This window comes from Mastigoproctus giganteus, chromosome 2, assembly GCF_048544385.1.
Source record: "Mastigoproctus giganteus isolate SK-2022 chromosome 2, ASM4854438v1, whole genome shotgun sequence".
NCBI lineage: Eukaryota > Metazoa > Arthropoda > Arachnida > Uropygi > Thelyphonidae > Mastigoproctus > Mastigoproctus giganteus.
In genome coordinates this window covers 172,430,003-172,451,452 of record NC_143576.1, presented here as the reverse complement: position 1 = coordinate 172,451,452, position 21,450 = coordinate 172,430,003, and the positions used below count along the sequence as shown (strand labels likewise).

At 36.5% G+C, this 21,450-nt stretch overlaps 1 protein-coding gene across 1 annotated transcript in view; it reads left to right on the top strand.

Moving 5' to 3' along the window:
* LOC150089755 (methylenetetrahydrofolate reductase (NADPH)) overlaps positions 1–21,450 on the top strand; it is a 137,349-nt gene that overhangs the window by 71,403 nt on the left and 44,496 nt on the right. The window contains exon 5 of the mRNA XM_090390093.1: positions 1,658–1,953. Coding sequence (XP_090246219.1) covers positions 1,658–1,953 — 296 coding nt within the window. The remainder of the gene's footprint in view (positions 1–1,657; positions 1,954–21,450) is intronic.

Below are 21,450 nucleotides of genomic sequence, written 5' to 3'. Positions count from 1 at the left end.
AGAGATACTTGATGGTGTGCATGGTTTAATTTTAAACTATTTCTTGACTAAATGTCCAAGAGGATGAAAAAGGTTGTTTATGCATGGAGTAATGCACTTCCATCATTTCTACTACCCAGGTAGTATGCATGCATCTGATTATACCTTGCATTACCCATGCATAAACAACCTTTTTCATACTCTTGGACGTTTAGTCAAGAAATTATTTTAGATCTTTATTAACATGATATACTGGAAGATAGTAAAGTAATTTTAAGGAATTGTGGGAGATTTCTTTGGCAATTCTTTACTTTTTATTTAATTTTAGTTTACTTTATTGTTTATTATTAGTTATATTTTGTAGTTTACAGTAATATACCTATGTAAATCTAAGCAGACACCATTATGGAATTTTTAGTGCGAACCCCCGGAACACTTTCGCGAACCACCAGTTGGGAACTGCTGATTTAGATAATAAAACTTTTATTATCTGGATTGATTTGTTAAAATAGATATTTATTAAAAATAAATCATAAATTAATTTATTGAGTCATTTAACTGTATTTGGTGCTTATGTGGGGGCCCACATTTTCACTCCCTAATTGACATTTACTGTTGACATTCTGTCTAATGAAGCCATAATAGTTATAAACAGACATGTCATTGTTTACAATTTTGAGAGAACTTTGATATAATATGCAAAATATTGACCTGGAAAGGGAATAGTGACTCATAAGAACTATGGTTTGTAGTTCTTGTGAATCACCTCTCCAGGAATGCATTAGAAAAATTGGGGATATTCTGAGAATTTATGATCAATTTTAGAGATATATTTTCATATAAACCTTTGTTATATAGAAAGTGCTAGTTGGCATCTGCAGTGGCAGAATTAAAACACAAAGGTGGCATCAGCACTAAATATGCTAAAATGCAAGAGTATAAACTCTTAAATCTGACAATATTAGAATCAGCTCATTTCCAGCATTTTGGTATTTTGGAATTGCTACCTTAACAATTCTATCACTTAGTTTATCATTGCATAATATGACATAAACACTATGTACCTTATTTTTACTGTAGTGTGTGTGTGTGTGTGTGTGTGTGTGTGTGTGTGTGTGTGTGTGTGTGTGTGTGTGTGTTGACATTTCTCATATAGTTCAGTAAGATTTTGTATTGACAAATACTGCAGCTGATTAAACTATGAATATTATTTTAATAATTGAGTATTATAATAATTTTGCAGTTATATATTTCATAATCACTGATTAATTTTGTATTATATTTAAATTGATTGGCAATGCTTTTGTCTTTAATTGTTTAAGCCTACCTACCAACCTGTTCTTGCTGTCCATGGTTATTACACTTAGTGCAATATGGAAATACCTGTATTAAAAATTATTTAGATATAAATCCTTTAGTTTTTTTTTTAACATATTAAACCTAAAAATCTGATTGATAGCTGATTGATATGAATAAATATATTTAGTGGTAGTACCACTAAATAAGTAGTAGTATTATTATTATAGCATGTAATATATTATTTTACTAGTTGATTACTGACACTGAAAAACATATATTATGCATATTTAATGTAAATATTTTAATTGGCCACTATTTTTTAGTAAAATACCAAAAAAAAGCTACTTTTAGACATATTCTGATTTCTTGTTATTTTCAGAGTTATGATTCTCTTCACCACATTGTACGATTGTCTCAACTAGAAGTGCCAAAGGAAATTCTGGAAAAAATTACAGCAATAAGGGGCATAAGGGGCAATGATGAATTAGTACGTAACTTTGGTATAACTCATGCAGTTAAACTGTGCAAGAAACTCTTATCTTCTGATTTGACACCTGGCCTTCATTTCTATACCTTGAACCGAGAGTTAGCCACAACTACTATATTGAAACACTTGGGATTATGGAAACAAGGCATTCACAAACCGCTACCTTGGCCCGTAGCTGCTAACCATAAGTAAGCATATATTACAACAAAGATAAAACATTTTTTTCATTAAAAGTAGTTCTTCAAAAAATGTGGAATGAGTACAGAATAACTTATACTATTTTTTCATATGATAATGTTAAAAATTTAGTTTTGTTTTTTGAATGAATGAATTGTTGAGCGTTAGGCATTCATTATATATGTGACTTTTTTAATTTTTTGTCCTTTTTATTATTATTAAATTATATTTGTATTTTCAAACAGGATTTAAATATACAAAATTTCAAAATCCATGACGTTTTCGGTCAGAAGAAAGTGTCCACTATAGGTAGGTGTCTGCTTTGCAGAGGTCAGTGTAGCCAGTTTCAATAATTCGGAAAAGTGAAATGCATTGATTATAATTATACATATGTGTTTCAGTTAATTAACTTTTAGAGAAAATTAATATAAATGGCTTTTGCTTAAAACCTTTCGGTTTCATTCTGGATAATTAGATCACTTACTAACTTTAGTTGATATTAATTGTTTTTGTGCATATAGAATTTTTAATGTAATAGGATATATCTGCCTTTAATGGATCAAAACCCCTCCTTTTTTTAAATTTCTATATACAGCTCTGCTGTATACATCAGGAAATTTCATTTCTTAAAAAATTAGTATGCAGTCAATGTAATAACCAGGAACATTTCGACCAGAATTCCAAGGGAAAATCTGCATACATAAACAAACTTTGTATTTATCTACTTAAACATCCACCGTATCTCACTATCAAGCAAAAGCGATATGTGACAGATGGGAGAATTGTCACTGGAGGAAAACAGCCAAAATGATGGGCACTTCTGTTGCTTAAGCAGTTATGAAAGTAATGTGTAGCGTCACAACATTTTTATCAAATACAATCGATTCCAGTTAATTGGGACACATTGGGACTAGTGCATTTTGGTTTGATTAAGCAGTTGCCCCAATTATCTGAAGTTTCACATAAAAAAAGTTAAAAATACAATGGACCCCCGCTTTACAATTGGTTCACTATACAATCAAATCACGTTACGATGGAGTCACCTAAGTAAAGCACCGTTCACTATACGATGTGTAGTAAGCGCTGTTCATTGTGATCACGTTTGTGAATTGAATTTTAGTTCTATTAAACAGCGATTCTAATTAGCGAAAATAGGAGGAATATTATCCACAGGCTATAAAAGTAAAGATATATTAAGCACAAATTTATCCTTTATTACCTTACCAATTAAAAAATTAAATGATACGTGAAAATCGGAATTAATTCGTACTGTAATATGTACATACTAACCAGTTGACATTTCTGTTCACTGACATTTGTGGGTGGGGGTTAAAATTTAAAACAGTGAAAAAGATAAGCAATCAATAACAAAGAACAATAACAAATTGCAAGTAACAGGATACACGCAAGTGAGAATGGAATAACAAGTTTCAAATCTTTAAAAATAGGAATGAAGAGAAGATCTGAAAATTAATTTTTTTATATGATTGAAGATTTCATGGAAGTGTAAACACATTTCACCATAATAACCCACAGAATTCCAACTGTCGGTATTATCGCAAATTCAGTAAGATCGAGTTTACTATTCATTTATGATAGATTGCACTAACACAGTGCTTCTCAAAGTGGGCGATATCACCCCACCCCTGGGGGGCATTTGAATTATCCATGGGAGTATTAGGGATGAAAGGAGGTGACAGGGGGCAGATGGAGCACCATCAATGATTGGCCGTTACAGGGGTTTTATGGCTTATTTAAAAAATGCTGTGCCAAATATTATTACTGTTCATTGTGTCATTCACCGTCAGCATTTAGTTGCGAAAAAACTTGGTGATCAACTGCACAATTCTCTACAAACTGTTATTACTACTATAAACAAAATTAAAGCACATTCTTTGAATGATCGTATATTTTGAAAGCTTTGTGATAAAAACAGTGAAGATTTTGAACGATTGCTACTTCACTCCGAGGTTCGGTGGCTGTCAAAAGGCAACTGTCTCAACAGATTTTATGAACTCTTTGATACTGTTGTCAAGTTCTTTGAAGATAGGAACCTTAGTAATGACCTCAAGAAAATGAAAACTGATATTGCTTATCTTGCAGATTTATTTACTAGATTTAACTCTATGAACTTACAGTTACAAGGACAAGATGTAACTCTTATTAAGGCGAAAACTCAAATTTCAGCATTTATTTCAAAATTAAAGCTTTTTATGCGCAACGTAGGATGACGTGAATTGTATCAATTTCCAAATCTGTTGGAAATAGAGAAAAAAGAAAAAATTGCTGATGGAACTCTACTAACTTGTAATCATCTAGAAATGTTGCACAGAGATATGCAGGAAAGGTTTGAAGATCTCCTTAATTTGAAAATTCCAGATTGGGTTATAAACCCTTTTTTAAATAATGACAATGGTGAACGTTTTGTAGAAGAAGAATTGATTGGGTTACAAAATGAAGTTGAACTGAAGCCAAAATTTCAAAATTCATATCAGGAATTTTGGTTACAAAAGAAAATCCCTGACCATTACTGCATTGTGGGGAATTGTAAAAAAATTACTTCTTTTCCAACATCATATCTAGTCGAAACCGGTTTCAGTGCTGTATCTCAATTGCTGACAAAACAAAGAAATTGTCTGGATGTTGTTAAATGTGGCGATTTACGCCTTCTACTTACAGATATTAAACTTAATGATTAAACCTTGATGAGCTCCATCAAGCTCATCCATTGCATTAAATATTAAAATATAATGAACTATTTCCATTAATATCATGACTTATTTATGTAATTAACTTTAATTTTTATGACTTAATTTAAGTGACTATAACTGACTTTATTTATGTAGTTGAAATTTTTTACGAAGAAGGAATAAAGTGCAGTAAATAGTTTTCTTTATAATTCACACACATACATGCAGGGCTGCATTTACGTTTTTGGAATGCAAACAGACAAATATTCATTTCAGTTATTTAGTGTCACTTTATATTGGTGGGCTAAAAAAAAGCCCTGGCGAGGGCATTTTTTAGGGGGGGGGGGCGGTGATCCAAAAAAGTTTGAGAAGCACTGCACTAACAGAAAAGCCCAATAAACAGGTGACTGCTAATTGTTTTTATTGTTTTATGGTTGTGATTTCCAGAAATTGGACCGAACCACGTGGTACGGTCGGAGACAATCGTAGGGTGATCTCCAGTGCTGCAGTCTCGTGCCCCGATTAAACGGCATGTTGTTCCAATTAAGCGAAGTAAACCCTGGCTGTTTTCTCGATTGGGTTCTGTTTTTTAAGATTTTCCCCAAATAAACGGCTGCCCCCGATTAACCGGAATCCACTGTATATAGGAATATTGAATGTAGTTTCTACAAACCTCCTTTACAAAACAATGTTATTGCGTGAATAGGGTACATTATACAAATCTAGTATACAAATCTGAAACAACTTCCAAGTATTATAGGATGTCTTCAGGTTTTAGTCACCAATCAGAAAATGTTCGTGCTACAGTAAATGGCTGCAAAACTGTAATCATGCAGAAACTTACCAACAGAATTCCATCTCTTGGTTTTCACGTTTATCAACAAGTTACAGCCATATGAGTTGTAACTTGGATGATTTCATCATCAGACAGTGACATAACATATTACACACTATTGACCTTGACATGTTAGCATGTTAAGCATGTGCTATGGATTTTGCTGGGTTTTGCATAAAATGTCCATAAAAACAAACTCCACTGTGCCCCCACTGACTTTGGCAACAACCTTTGCCAGGATGATTACACAAACAGGCATCCTTTGTAACTTTTCTGAAATCCATTGAACAATTGTAAGTATATTCACTGCATCTTTTTAAACAATTTTGGCGCCTCCGTAGCCGGGTGAGCAGGAGCAGCAGTGCATAGCACACACTTCTTGATTAGACCGGGGTTTAGCCCGTCACCACCAAATACGGAGGATGCGGAAAGGTCAGGGAATGACCACTGCATATCCCGGAGCAATATGGCCTTAGTTGCTAATGCTCCTAAAAACCAAATAACAAACAAACAAACAATTTAAACAATTTTAAAATTTTTGAATAACAATGTTAGCAAATTACAAGTCATTAAACTAAAGTATACATTGCACCTTTTCAGGGTTGATAAATTCTGTCACGATTACAGTTTTGTGATTATGCTGCCACCTACTGCAGATCGTGCTTTTCTGGTTGAAAAATAAAAACTTGATGATATTCTTTTATCACCTGGGAGTGGTTTCAATCTGTATCATTCACTCTATTCATATAATGATGTTTTAGTTCTGCGAAGGTTTGTGGATATGCTGTATTTGCGGACACAAAAAATCCTCATGTAGATGTTTTTTTTTTTTTGTTTTGTATGCAAACTTGCTGCAGTTACTATCTGTGTTTTTTTTTTTTTTTTCCCAATTCTGGAAACAGCATTTCTCAGTTTAGCAATTTTGTTGCTTTGTTAAGTAGTATGCAGTGGTAGAACTGCATCAGACAGCCCAAATAAGTTTATAAACATTCCGTACCATCAGTGGTGAGCATATTAACTGCATATTGTGCTATCTACTCCATGAGTAATGATTATTATTACTGTAATGACCTTGACCTTCACCTGTCTTCATTGCAAATGCCATTGACCAATGAAAATACACATTTCAATTACTCTTGAATGTGTCTCCCATCTAGAGAGGTTGAAAATATCAAAAGGACACATTAAAGTGTCTGCATCCATATTAGAGTGTTTTTGAAGAGATCACCTAACGTGATTTCTAACAGTTCTTGCTGGGAAGTCTGAGTGTCCACAACAAGCAGTGTTCCTAGAGAGGTGTGTGTGTCTACACTAGTACATATGTATAATATATATATAGAAATATTTGGTATTCCATTGAATTATTGACAGTTCACACTATTTTATGTTAAGCTAGTCTCTTCAAGTTTCTTTATTTTTAATTTATGTTTCTAAGTTATCCTTGGCTTTTGCCAATTCTTTTGGATTCTTAATTTTATTAGACAAAATATTAGCAGAAATAGATAGGTGAAATGATTTTTTTTTTTTTTTTTTTTTGCCAGTGCTGTATAAACTTGCTTTCTTGCATCATTTGCCATAACTAATGCTAATTAATATTTGAAGGTCACTACACCTCTGTCCTCCTACCATATATTTTTACAAGTTTTATTTCTTTGGTACCACTACTATTTTTAAAAATTGGTGTATTCCAGTAAAATTATTATCTGCAGTTTTTGTGTAGCTTCTGTGTATTCTACTCTTTCACATATTTTTTTTCACAATTTATATATATCATTAGAATATAAAATAAGAACATGCCACTCGTATGGCAAGCCAAGTAAGTGATGAATGAAAAGTAAAGTAACCAGTAATTACAGCAACAGACAAAGAAAGAGTGGGGAGAAATAAATTGGGATATAGGGTGTTATAGAAGGAATGTGCTTCTAAAATAATTTATAAAGAATACCAATTGATTAGAATACCAAATTATATAAATTTACAAAAGTGCCAATAAATGCTGTCAGGTTGGTTCACTGATTTGTTTAATGAATGAAATGCAGGGACACTCTAGCCATTGTTGGCCTGAGATGGTCACAGTGTTTTATTTATTTTTGTTTGATACTGTTGGTCACATTGTTGTGGTTGGTTTTTGTCTCCATTTATAGTGATATTTCACACAGTTTGTACCCGTTACCATCAAGGAAGACTGCTAAATTTGAATTAATTGGAATTTTTGTAAATTTATGTTATTTGGTCTTCTTATTAATTGACATTCTTTCTAAATTATTTTAGGAGTGTATTCCTTCTGCAATGCACATTATCTTGATTTATTCCTTCCCTTTTTGTTGCTGTAGTTATATACTGGTTTACTTTTTATTCACCACTTATTTGGATTGCCATATCATTATTATTAGCCATACGGTGCAAGGAAGCCTGAGGCTTTTGCTGCACCAGCCAAAAAACAATTCTGACCAAGATAGGGAAAACTGCTAGATTGGGGGGATACAAGGACTAATAGATTAACAGTAGCCACTGGCAGAGGTGAAAGTGATTCTTGCACTGCTTCTATTGGAATGAGCAGCAGCAGCCTGGAAAATAAGACAGGATATTTCAGAGACTGCTGGGAATCATTGGGGTACAAGTAACATGGGTTGCGTTAGGGTAGCTAAGAAAAAGAACGGGTGCATGTATACTTCCGTGTACACCAATGCTAGGAGTTTAGTAAATAAATTTGAGGTATTGCTCAAAGCATCAAAGGCGGATATTGTTGGGATATCAGAGACGTCGTGTCACACAGATATAAGTAATGCAGAACTGGAATTTGGGGAGTACAATGTCTACAGAAAGGATAGACAGGATAGGAAGGGAGGAGGAGGGGTTATGCTATTAGTTAAGAAACACATAAAATCCAAGGAAGTGAAGCCAGTTTACATCGCTGGACAGTGCAGTGTCGAATCAGTTTGGTGTGACATAAGCATTGGGAGATCAAAATTGAGAGTAGGAGTGTGCTATAGGACTAACGACTCTGATGAGTATAATAAGAAACTGTACAGGGAAATAGAGTGGGCCAGTAAATCAGAGAGTCTTATAATGGGGGATTTTAATTTCCCAGATATTGACTGGAATTTCCCCAAATTCCAGTCAATATCTGGGAAATTAAAATCTCTATAAATTGAAATCAATATCTGGTCACTCACACACACTAGCAAGGCTTTTGTGGATTTATTGGATAATAGTTTTCTACATCAGCATGTTCGGGAGGCAACTAGAAGGAATAATACTCTTGATTTGATTATCAGTAGTGATTCTTCATGCATTAAGAATCTGCAGATAAATGAACCACTACGTGGCAGAGATCACAGTGTGCTGAAGTGGGATTTACTCAACTACCATTAGGGGTAAAGGGAAGGGTTATTGCTTTCGAAAAGGCGACTACGATGGACTGAGGCAGTATTTAAATTCTATACAGTGGGACCAACTGATGATGTTACCAAAAGCAAATTCAAAATGGGAAGCATTCAAAGAACTTATCTTGGAAGCTACTAGGCTTTACATACCAACTAAGAAATATTGTTCAAGGTTTAGGCCTAAATGGTTGTCAGATGAACTAATGAGACATATGGCAGAGAAGAAAAATGCATGGGATACGTACAAATTAACACGTAACACAGAAGTCTATGATAGATACAAGTTGATCTGTAACCAAGTTACAAAGGAGGTTAGGCAGGCGAAGGCAGATTACGAGAAATCTTTGGCAAGGGATGCAAAAAAAAACAGCAAAGAGTTCTTTACTTGTGTAAACTCTAGAAGGAAGGGGATGAATCAGATTGGTCCACTTGATATCGATGGGTCAACTGTTGATGATCATGCTCAGGTAGCTAACAAACTAAATGAATATTTTGCATCAACATTCACACATGAGGAGTTATTCAGCGAGGGGAATGCCAGAGGTGTATTCAACTCTGGCAGTAAGCTAGAGAATCTTGTAATAACTGAGAGTAAAGTGGAGGAGAAATTATTGAAGATAAACACAAGAAAGGCACCTGGGGTGGATGGGATCTATCCAGTTATATTAAAGGAGGCAGCAAAGGAAGTAAGCAAACCCTTAGCCATAATTATGAGAGCTTCCTTGGACTCAGGGGAAGTACCCGTGGACTGGAGATGTGCAAATGTGACCCCAATTCACAAAGGAGGATCAAAGGCTGACACAAGTAATTATAGACCTGTGAGTTTATAACTTCTGTTCCCGGAAAATTAATGGTGGCACTGGTTAAAGAAGCACTGCAGGATCATCTAGACAAGACTTCAGCTATAGCTCGCACACAGCATAGTTTTGTTAAGGGGAAGTCTTGCCTGACCAATTTGATTGGATACTATGATGCAGTCACAAAAGAACTGGATGTAGGGAATAACTTTGATATTATATACTTGGATCTTAGAAAGGCTTTTGATACTATTGCACATGGAAGACTGCTGCACAAATTGGAGCAATGTGGCATTGGAGGCAAATTGCTACTATGGATAAAGAGGTGGTTGAGGGGGAGAAGACAGAGAGTGGTAATCAATGGACACTGCTCATCGTGGACTAATGTTATTAGTGGAGTCCCTCGGGGTTCAGTATTGGGTCCATTATTGTTTTCTGTATTTAAAAATGTTATTGATGATGGTATATCAAGCTTAATGTCCAAGTTTGCAGATGATACGAAGGTTGGCAGGGTTGTCAAGGACACTACTGACACTATGCTGCTGCAACAGGATCTGGAAAGGTTGAGCAGATGGGCTGAGAGGTGGCAAATGAAGTTTAACATTGACAAATGTAAAGTACTACATATGGGAAACAGCAACCCCAGAGCAACATATCAACTCTTTGGTACTACACTGACAGTGGTAGAGAATGAAAGGGACCTAGGGGTGGTTGTGCAGGCAGATATGAAGTTCTCTGAGCATTGCAGACGGGTGACAAGAGTAGCTCATGGTGTATTGTCAATGATATATAGGAATTTTTCTAGCAGGGATAAGGAGGTGATTATTCCCTTATATAAGGCAGTGGTCACGCCACACCTAGAGTACTGTATACAGGCCTGGAGGCGTCATTTCAAGAAGGATGTAGAGCTGCTGGAACGAGTACAGAGAAGGGCAACAAGATTAGTGAATGGAACAAAGGGGTGCACTTACAAAGAAAGGCTTAAGTTTTGCAAATTACTGTGTCTGGAGATTAGGCACCAGCGAGGTGATCTGATAGAGGTGTATAAGGCTTTGAATGGTTTGAGCATGCTCAATGCTGATGGGATTCTTCCACTTGCTCAGAATAATCACCTGAGAGGGCATAAATTCAAATTGAGGAGAGGCAGATGTAGGATAGACGTGCGGAAATTTGCCTTTAGCCAGCGGGTGGTTGGTTGGTGGAACAGACTTCCATCCCTTGTCGTGGAAGTTAACGAACAGAGGGGTGAAGTGGAAGTGGTTATTTTTTATTTATTTTTATTTATTTATTTATTATTATTTTTTTTTTCTTTGGCTGATGCTGCATAAGCTTGCTTTCTTGCATCAAATGCCTCTACTAATGCTAATGCTAGAGAGGTGGGGGGGGGATCACCAAGAAAGAGAAGAATGTGATATATGGTATCCAGCTCAGGACTCTGGGTGTGTCAAGCCCATACTCACCAAATATGAACCCCTGGGGTTGTATATGACTGGTGTATTATTATTTTATTTTTTAATCATGTCTTTGCAACATGTGGGAGGTAATGTTTTGTGGCCACCAACATTTGCTACATGGATTATCTTCCTCTTTTTTTTTTTCTGTTTTCCTTTCCTTTATTATTTTCTTTATTACTTATTTAAAGTTTATTTTTACACACATGCATGCACACAACCCTACCATTAATATTTGGACAACTGCATATCTACAAATAATATCTCAAAATATATAAGAGCAATAAAGCTCAATCCTTCCTACTTTAATACTATTTATAAAATATAGAGAAATATCTTTTTATTTCCTATAAGAAGATATTTCTCATATCTTTTTATAGGAAATTTTTCGGCCGGATGCTCACATCAAATTAACCCAATTAATAGATTATATAAAACTAAATTTATGACACGATATTATGGTTTTAAAATTGTTAATATATCGGGGTTCCTTAAAAATAATCCTGTATTCAGTTTACATAATCTACTCACTGCCAAAAGGAAGAGCAAAGTGAAACTGATGCACATCAACCCACTAAAAACTAAACAATCCAGCAATAATGGACTGGAAATTGAAGACAATTGTCAAATTTACTAAGATATTATAGACAAAGACTTAATAAGGGACAAAGTTATTTCAGGGTGGTCCATGCTAACAAGAAGTAAAGTGACACTTAACAATCTCGACTGTCTTTTATACTAATAATAAGATTCAATTTAGCATACTGCGACAAGATTATTTTTATTAACCAGCACAAATAATGTTATTTACACATGCGCGTAAAGGTCCACAAGTCCAAAATCGTGTATGGTCTACGTACATTTATAGCATTAGGGTTTAACTTCAAATCAAGTGTTTCGGCTATTAGGAGTTTTGTATATTCATATTGTGTATTAATTACTCTTACCTCATTAAAAAGAAACATATGGTTCTCATGGAAAGGAAAGTTCAGATGCACCTGTCCTTTTTGCCTTCACATGGATGCCTGGTGTTGTTGTATTCGCATTGAATGATAATATTGGGTAGAACCAATATAAAAAGAGTTTCATTCTCCACATGCAGTGGTATAGACTATGTTGGTATGTTCCATATTTACAACTGTAGTTTTCTTCCTCATCTTCAATACTGTGTGGAGTTTACTTATGGGTTGCGCAACAATTTTAGATTTCGTGTTTTTAGAAATAATAATAATTTTTTATATCATTATTTTAAATAAGGAACTTTAATAAAGTATTTTTGTGTAATGTATTAGTATTAGTAATGGCCGCATGGTGCAAGAAAGCCTATGGCTTATGCTGCACCAGCGGGAAAAAAAAAAAAAAAACCTGAATAAAACAATGATAAAAAAATTAATAATAATAATTAATAAAAGAAAAGGAAATTAAACCTATCATCCTACGTGGTTCCCTCACCTGAAGGTACTATCCAGATGACCTTTGAATTTCCCCAAACTGTCAGCCTCTGCCACCCATGTAGGCAACTTATTTCAGTAATTTATAACTCGCTGGCTAAAATAAAACTTCCTGCAGTCCAATCTAAACATTTCCCCCCGTAACTTAAATTTATGTCCCCTAGTTCTAGCATCATTTATAAACTTGAAAATTTCATCCTCATTCATTTTACTGATGCCTCTCAAAGCCTTAAACACCTCGATCAAATCTCCTCTAAGGTGTCTAGTTTCCAAACTCTGCAACCCACATATTCAAAGTCTTTCTTCATAAGGATGCCCTTTTGCTGATCTCACCAGGCGAGTTACCCATCTTTGCACCCTTTCAAGAAGCTCAATGTCTTTCTTTAGGTGCAGTCTCCATACTTGAACACAGTATTCCAAGTGCCTTATATAGTGGGATTATCACATCCCTATCTCTACTTGCGAAAGTTCGATAGATCATCGATAGGACACCATGGGCCTTCCTTGCAATTTGTTTACAAGGGTCACTCACGAGTTGGATTTAGGGAATAATTTCAACATTGTTTATTTAGATTTCAGCAAAGCTTTTGACTCAGTCCCACATGAGTGGTTGCTTTATAAGCTGGAACAGGTTGGAATCACTGGGAAAATCCTTAGATGAATAGCAGGATGGCTTCAGGGCAGGAGGCAGAGGGTTGCAATAAATGGCTATTCCTCAGATTGGGTTGATGTAAGAAGTGGGGTTCCCCAAGGATCAGCTAGGACCACTGTTGTTTTAATTTTCATAAACGACATTGATGAGGGATAGAGGGCATGATGTCTAAATTTGTAGATGATGTTGAAATTGGTAGAGTAGTTAATGATCGCTGTCAAGCTGAGCTTCTTCAAAGAGACCTAGATAGAACCACTAGGTGGCAGTGATCACAGTGTGCTGAAGTGGGATTTACTCAAAGAGGTAACTACCATTAGGGGTAAAGGGAAGGGTTATTGCTTTCGTAAAGGCGACTACGATGGACTGAGACAGTATTTAAATTCTATACAGTGGGACCAATTGATGATGTTACCAACAGTAAATGCAAAATGGGAAGCATTCAAAGAACTTATCTTGGAAGCTACTAGACTTTACATACCAACTAAGAAATATTGTTCAAGGTTTAGGCCTAAATGGATGTCAGATGAACTGATGAGGCATATGGCAGAGAAGAAACATGCATGGGATACATACAAATTAACACATGACACAGAAGCCTATGATAGATACAAGTTGATCTGTAACCAAGTTACAAAGGAGGTTAGGCAGGCAAAGGCAGATTACGAGAAATCTTTGGCAAGGGATGCAAAGAACAACAGCAAAGAGTTCTTTACTTATGTAAACTCTAGAAGGAAGGGGATGAATCAGATTGGTCCACTTGATATCGATGGGTCAACTGTTGATGATCCTGCTCAGGTAGCTAACAAACTAAATGAATATTTTGCATCGACATTCACACATGAAGAGTTATTTAGCGAGGGGAAAGCCAGAGGTGTATTCAACTCTAGCAGTAAGCTAGAGAATCTTGTAATAACTGAGAGTAAAGTGGAGGAGAAATTGTTGAAGATAAACACAAGAAAGGCACCTGGGGTGGATGGGATCTATCCAGTTATATTAAAGGAGGCAGCAAAGGAAGTAAGCAAACCCTTAGCCATAATTATGAGAGCTTCCTTGGACTCAGGGGAGGTACCCATAGACTGGAGATGTGCAAATGTGACCCCAATTCACAAAGGAGGATCAAAAGCTGACACAAGCAATTATAGACCTGTGAGTTTAACTTCTGTTCCAGGGAAATTAATGGAGGCACTAGTTAAAGAAGCACTGCAGGATCATTTAGACAAGACTTCAGTTATAGCTCGGACACAGCATGGTTTTGTTAAGGGGAAGTCTTGCCTGACCAATTTGATTGGATACTATGATGCAGTCACAAAGGAACTGGATGCAGGGAATAACTTTGATATTATATACAGTAATACCCCGACTTACGCTACCCCGACTTACGCGAACTCGGAGTTACGCGGTTCTTGATTTTTCCGTTTGGCAACGCTGCCGCCCACTATCTTCAAGGTCGTTTTTCATATGTTATCGATATACGGTGCGACGGCGGAGAATGAGAGCGAAAGATGAACAAAATTCAACTTTGCTGCTTTTATGTTTTTTATATCAGTGAAGGGGAAACACATTTCACCATAATAACGTAAAAACCAACACAATTCCAGCTATCGGTATAATCGCAAATGCAATTAGATCGAGTTTACTACCAGTTTATAACAGATTTCACTAGCAGAAACGCAACTGGATTTTTATTGTTTTATGGTAGTAACCCCTAGAAACGTGGGGTGTTAACAGTGTATCTCTGCCTTTATGGTGTTGTTTATTCAGTTGCTACATGCGAGCAGCTTTGTTTATGCGTATCAAGCGTGCCTCCTCGTTTTGTAATTGTGCTTTATTCCCTAAAAATGAGTAAAATACTTAATTAAAAGGTGTGAAAAGGAAGCGTCCTGGTGAAGACACTGCAGATTCAGAGAGAAAAAGAAAAGCAATTATCGATAAACAAAGGCGGACTGGATCAAAAATTCTTACCCGGGAAAATTTGTAGTGGCCTCATACTATGGTTTATGGCCAAAATCACACCGGCCTCCGGCCCACCGGGGTTTCCCGGGTAAGGCTTATGGCCAGTCCGCCTCTGTCGATAGAGAAAAAATATGAAATTGTGAAACGCTTTGAGCGAAATGAAAGACCATGTGATATTGCACGTGCTACAGGCCTAAATGAAGCAACGGCGAAAAGCACATGACAATTGCAAACTTGACAGGTTGAAAATTGAAAAGGGCTCAATTGTAAAGGGCTTAAAAATTTTAGAAACCATAGACTCCAACGAAGAACGCGTTATAGCTACAAAGCAAGGAATAAAAAAATTATTAGCTTGCTACGAAGAAATTCTGCGTGAAAAAAAGAAGGCGCTGTGTCGTCAGACGAATTTGTTAGATTTTATGAAGCCATCGACATCGAAATAACTTTTTTACGTAAGTCATTTGTTTTTTTAATACATATTTTGTATTAATATGTATAAAGAACTGCAATTTTATTAATATTTTTCTTCTAAACTAGTGTTTTTGTTAGTTAGTCCTTGGTCCCAATTAAGCAAAATTTATATGTATTTATATGCAAAGTTGTACCCCGACTTACGCGATTTTCGTCGGACCCACCTATCGCGTAACTTCGGGGTATTACTGTACTTGGATCTTAGAAAGGCTTTTGATACTGTTGCACATGGAAGACTGCTGCACAAATTGGAGCAGTGTAACATTGGAGGCAAATTGCTGCTGTGCGTAAAGGGGTGGCTGAGGGGGAGAAGACAGAGAGTGGTAATCAATGGACACTGTTCGTCGTGGACTAATGTTATTAGTGGAGTCCCTCAGGGCTCAGTGTTGGGTCCATTATTGTTTTCTGTATTCATAAATGATATTGATGATGGTATATCAAGCTTAATGTCGAAGTTTGCAGACGATACAAAGGTAGGCAGGGTTGTCAAGGACACTACTGACACTATGCTGCTGCAACAGGATCTGGAAAGGTTGAGCAGATGGGCTGAGAGGTGGCAAATGAAGTTTAACATTGACAAACGTAAAGTACTACATATGGGAAACAGCAACCCCAGAGCAACGTATAACTCTGTGGTATTACACTGACAGTGGTAGAGAATGAAAGGGACCTGGGGGTGGTTGTGCAGGCAGATATGAAGTTCTCTGAGCAGTGCAGACGGGCTGCAAGAGTAGCTCATGGTGTATTGTCAATGATATATAGGAATTTTTCTAGCAGGGATAAGGAGGTGATTATTCCCTTGTATAAGGCAGTGGTCAGGCCACACCTAGAGTACTCTATACAGGCCTGGAGGCCTCATTTCAAGAAGGATGTAGAGCTGCTGGAACAAGTACAGAGAAGGGCAACAAGATTAGTGAATGGAACAAAGGGGTGCTCTTACGAAGAAAGGCTTAAGATTTGCAAATTACAGTGTCTGGAGACTAGGCACCAGCGAGGTGATCTGATAGAGGTGTATAAAGCATTGAATGGTTTGAGCATGCTCAATGCTGATGGGATTCTCCCTCTCGCTCAGAATAATCACCTGAGAGGGCATAAATTCAAATTGAGGAAAGACAGATGTAGGATAGACGTGCGGAAATTTGCCTTGAGCCAGCGAGTGATTGGTTGGTGGAACAGACTTCCATCCCTTGTCATGGTGGAAGTTGATAGCCTAAATAAGTTTAAGGCTCAGCTGGACAGGTAATTTGAACGAACAGAGGGGTGAAGTGGGAGTGGTTTTTTTTTTTTTTTTTTTTTTTTGGCTGATGCTGCATAAGCTTGCTTTCTTGCATCAAATGCCTCTACTAATGCTAATGCTAATAGACTTCAGGAATGGTCAGAAAAATGGCAGCTATGCTTTAATCCAACAAAGTGTAAGGTATTACACCTGGGAAATAGTAATCCCAAAATAACTTATTCACTTGGTGGAATTCAACTGAACCCAGTACTGGAGGAAAGGGACTTGGGTGTTACGATACGGTCAGACATGAAATTCTCTGAGCATTGTAAAGAGGTTGCAAGGAAGGCCCATGGTGTCCTATCGATGATCTGTTGAACTTTTTCAAGTAGAGATAGAGACATGATAACCCCATTATATAAGGCTTTTGTTAGACCACACTTGGAATACTGTGTTCAAGTATGGAGACCGCACCTAAAGAAAGACATCGAGCTTCTTGAAAGGGTGCAAAGATAGGTAACTCACCTGGTGAGATCGGCAAAAGGGCGTCCTTATGAAGAAAGACTTCAAATATGTGGGTTGCAGAGTTTGGAAACTAGACACCTTAGAGGAGATTTGATTGAGGTGTTTAAGGCTCTGAGAGGCATCAGTAAAATGAATGAGGACGAAATTTTCAAGTTTATAAATAATGCTGGAACTAGGGGACATAAATTTAAGTTACAGGGAGAAATGTTTAGATTGGACTGCAGGAAGTTTTATTTTAGCCGGCGAGTTATAAATTACTGGAATAAGTTGCCTACGTGGGTGGTAGAGGCTGACAGTTTGGGGAAATTCAAAGGTCATCTGGATTAGTACCTTCGGGTCAGGGAAGCGCATGGGATGATAGGTTTAATTTCCTTTTCTTTTATTACTTATTATTATTTATTTATATTTTATTTATTTATTATTATTTTTTTTATCATTATTTTATTCGGTTATTTATTTATTTTTTTTTGGCTGGTGCAGCATAAGCCATAGGCTTACTTGCACCATGCGGCCATTACTAATACTTTATTAAAGTTCCTTATGTACAACAGTGGTATAAACAATTCATTAGTATTTTTAAAAACACGGAATTTAAAATTGTTGCGCAACCCTTAAGTAAACTCCACACAGTATTGAAGATGAGGAAGAAAACCACAGTTGTAAATATGGAACATACCAACATAGTCTATAACATTTCATGTGGAGAATGAAACTCTTTTTATATTGGTTCTAACCAAAATTATCGTTCAATGCAAATACAACAACACCAGGCATCCATATGAGGGCAAAAAGGACAGGTGCCTCTGAACTTAACTTTCATGCCATCCATGAGAACCGTTTTTAATGGTTCTCATGGATGTTTCTTTTTAATGTTTCTTTTTAATGAGGCAAGAGTAATTAATACACAATATGAATATACAAAACTCCTAATAGCCGAAACACTTGAAATGAAGTTAAACCCTAATGCTATAAATGTACGTAGACCATACACAATTTCAGACTCATGGACCTTTACGCGCATGTGTAAATAGCATTATTTGCATTGGTTAATAAAAATAATCTCATCGCGATATGCTAAATTGAATCTTATTATTAGTATAAAAGAGAGTGGAGAATGTTAAGTGTCCCTTTACTTCTTATGAGCATGGACCACCCTGAAATAACTTTGTCCCTTATTAACAAAATCATTGCATTGATTATTCATGCATTATGAATTTACGGATAAAGGAACCACTAGGTGGCAGTGATCACAGTGTGCTGATGTGGGATTTACTTAAAGATGTAACTTCCATCAGGGATAAAGGGAAGAGTTTTTGCTTTCGTAAAGGTGACTACAATGGTCTCAGATATTTTTTAAGTTCTATACAGTGAGGCCAACTGATGATGTTACCAACAGCAAATTCTAAATGGGAAGCACTCAAGGAAGTAACCTTGGAAGCTACTCGACTTTTTGTTCCAAATAAGAAATATTGTTCTAGGTTTAGGCCCAAATGGATGTCAGATGAACTAATGAGACTCGTGGCTGATAATAAAAATGTGCAGGATGCATATAAATTATCAGATGACACAGAAGCTTATGGTATATATAAGATAGTCTGTAATCAAGTCACAAAGCAGGTTAGGCAAGCAAAGGCAGATTATCAGAAATCTTTGGCAATGTAAGCAAATAAAAACTTATATAAACTCTAAAATGAAGGGGATCGATCAGATTGGTCCACTTGATACCAATAGTTGGACTGTAGGTGATCATTCTCAGATAGCCACCAAACTAAATGAATATTTTGCATCTACATTCACACATTAAGAGTTATTCAAGGAGGAGAAGGCCCAATGTTTATCATATTCTAACAGGAAGTTAAATGATTTTGTAATAACCAAGAGCAAAGAGGAGGAGATTATTATTGAAGTTAAACATAAGAAAGGCACCAGAGGTGGATGGGATCTATCCAGTTATATTAAAAGAGGTGGCAAAGGAAGTAAGCAAACCCTTAGCCATAATTATGAGAGCATTCTTTGATGCAGGGAAGTCCCAGTGGACTGGAGATGTGCAAATATATCTCCAATTCACAAAGGGGATCAAAGGGTGACACAAGTAATTACAGACCTGTTAGTTTGACTTCTGTTCCAGGGAAAATAATGGAGTCACTGGTTAAAGAAGCATTGCAGGAACATCGAGACAAGACAGCAGTAATAATTCAGACACAGCATGGGTTTGTTAAGGGAAAGTCTTTTCTGACCAATTAGATTGGATATTATGATGTGGTTACAAAGGAACTGCAAAAAATAATATTGATATCATATATTTGGATTTCAGGAAAGCTTTTGACACTGTTTCGCATGGAAGACTATTGTACAAATTGGAGCAGGATGGTTGTGTGGGAGAAGACAGAGAGTGGTAATCAATCAATACTGCTCTTTGTGGACTAATGTTATTAGTGGTGTCCCCTAGGGTTCGGTGTTGGACCAATTGTTGTTTTGTATATTTATCAATGATATTGATGAAGGTGTATCAAGCTTAATGTCAAAATTTGCAGCTGATACAAAGGTTGACAGGGTTGTTAATAACAGTAATGACAGTATGCAACAGGATCTGGAAAAGTTGGGCAGATGGGCTGAGAAGTGGCAACTGAATTTTAACATTGACAAATGCAAATACTGCATATGGATATCAGTTACCTCAGAAAAATGTACCAACTGTGTGGTGTTACACTCATGGTAGTGGAGAATGAAAGAGACCTGGGGGAATTGTGTGGTCAGATATGAAGTTTTCTGAGCAGTGCAGACACACTGCCAGAGTAGATCATGGGGTCTTATCAATGATGTACAGGAATTTTGCAAGTAGGGATAAGGAGGTGATTATCCCCTTGTATAAGGCAATATTCAGGCCACACCTTGGGTACTGCATACAGGTCTGGAAGCTCATTTTAGGAAGGATGTAGAGTTGCTAGAATGAGTACAGAGAAGGACAAGACTGGTGAGGGTAACAAAGGGGTGCTCTTACAAAGAAGGCCTAAGTTCTTAAAATTGCAGCGTCTGGAGACTAGGCACCTGCGAGGCAATCTGATTGAGGTGTATAAGGCCTTGAATGGATTGAGCAGGCTCAATGCTGATGGGATTCTTCCTCTTGTTCAGTTTGCAAACCTGAGGGGGGCATAAACTGGAATTGAAGAAAGAATTGATTCAAATAGATGTGTGGAAATTTTTCTTTAGCCAGCAGGTAGTTGATTGCTGGAACAAACTTCCATCTGTCATTGTGGAAGTTGATAGCTTAAATAAATTGAAGGCAGACTAGACAAACATTTGGAATGAATGGGTAGGTTAAATGGGAAGGGTTTTTTTTTTTTTTGGCTTATTCTCCACAAGAGAATAAGTCAAAACGTTTTTTTTGGCTTATTCTCTAATAAGCTAATATCAGAGGACGTTTTTTTGTAAACGTCCTCTGATATTTTCCATTTTGCCTGTTTTTGGATGATCTCTCCTCACACTCAGCTGATGATCCAGTTCCTTCCAGAGGTTTTCTCTGTAGGATTGAAGTTAATGCTCCTGGCTGGATAGTCAGTCCTACTTTTTGATGCATATTGTTCACACTGTGACAGTCAGTGTGAACAGTATGACATAGAGCATTATCCTGCTGATACAGGTATGGGGCTTCTTTAACTTGCTGCTGCAGCATTTCAAAGGTTGAAGTGGGTGACTATAGACCTGTGCCTTTGGAAAATAATGGAATCATTGGTTAAAGGAATAATGCAAGATCATCTTGATCGATAGGAGTGGAGTGATATGGCACAGGTTTGTTAAAGAGAGATCATGCCTCACAAATCTGATTAGCCACTATGAGGTGGTCATGAAGGAAATAGATGTAAAGAATAATTCTGGTATGACCTATTCGATTTGAGTAGAGCCTTTGATACTCTACAATGTGTATGATTTTTGTATTAACTGGAGCAATGTGGCATTAGTGGGAAGTTACTACTATGGATAAAAGGATAGTTAAGTTAAAGCAACAAAGGGTGGTTATAAATGGCCACTAATCTTTCTTCAGTGTTGGGTCCTCCCATCCTTACCAGATAGAAAAGAACTG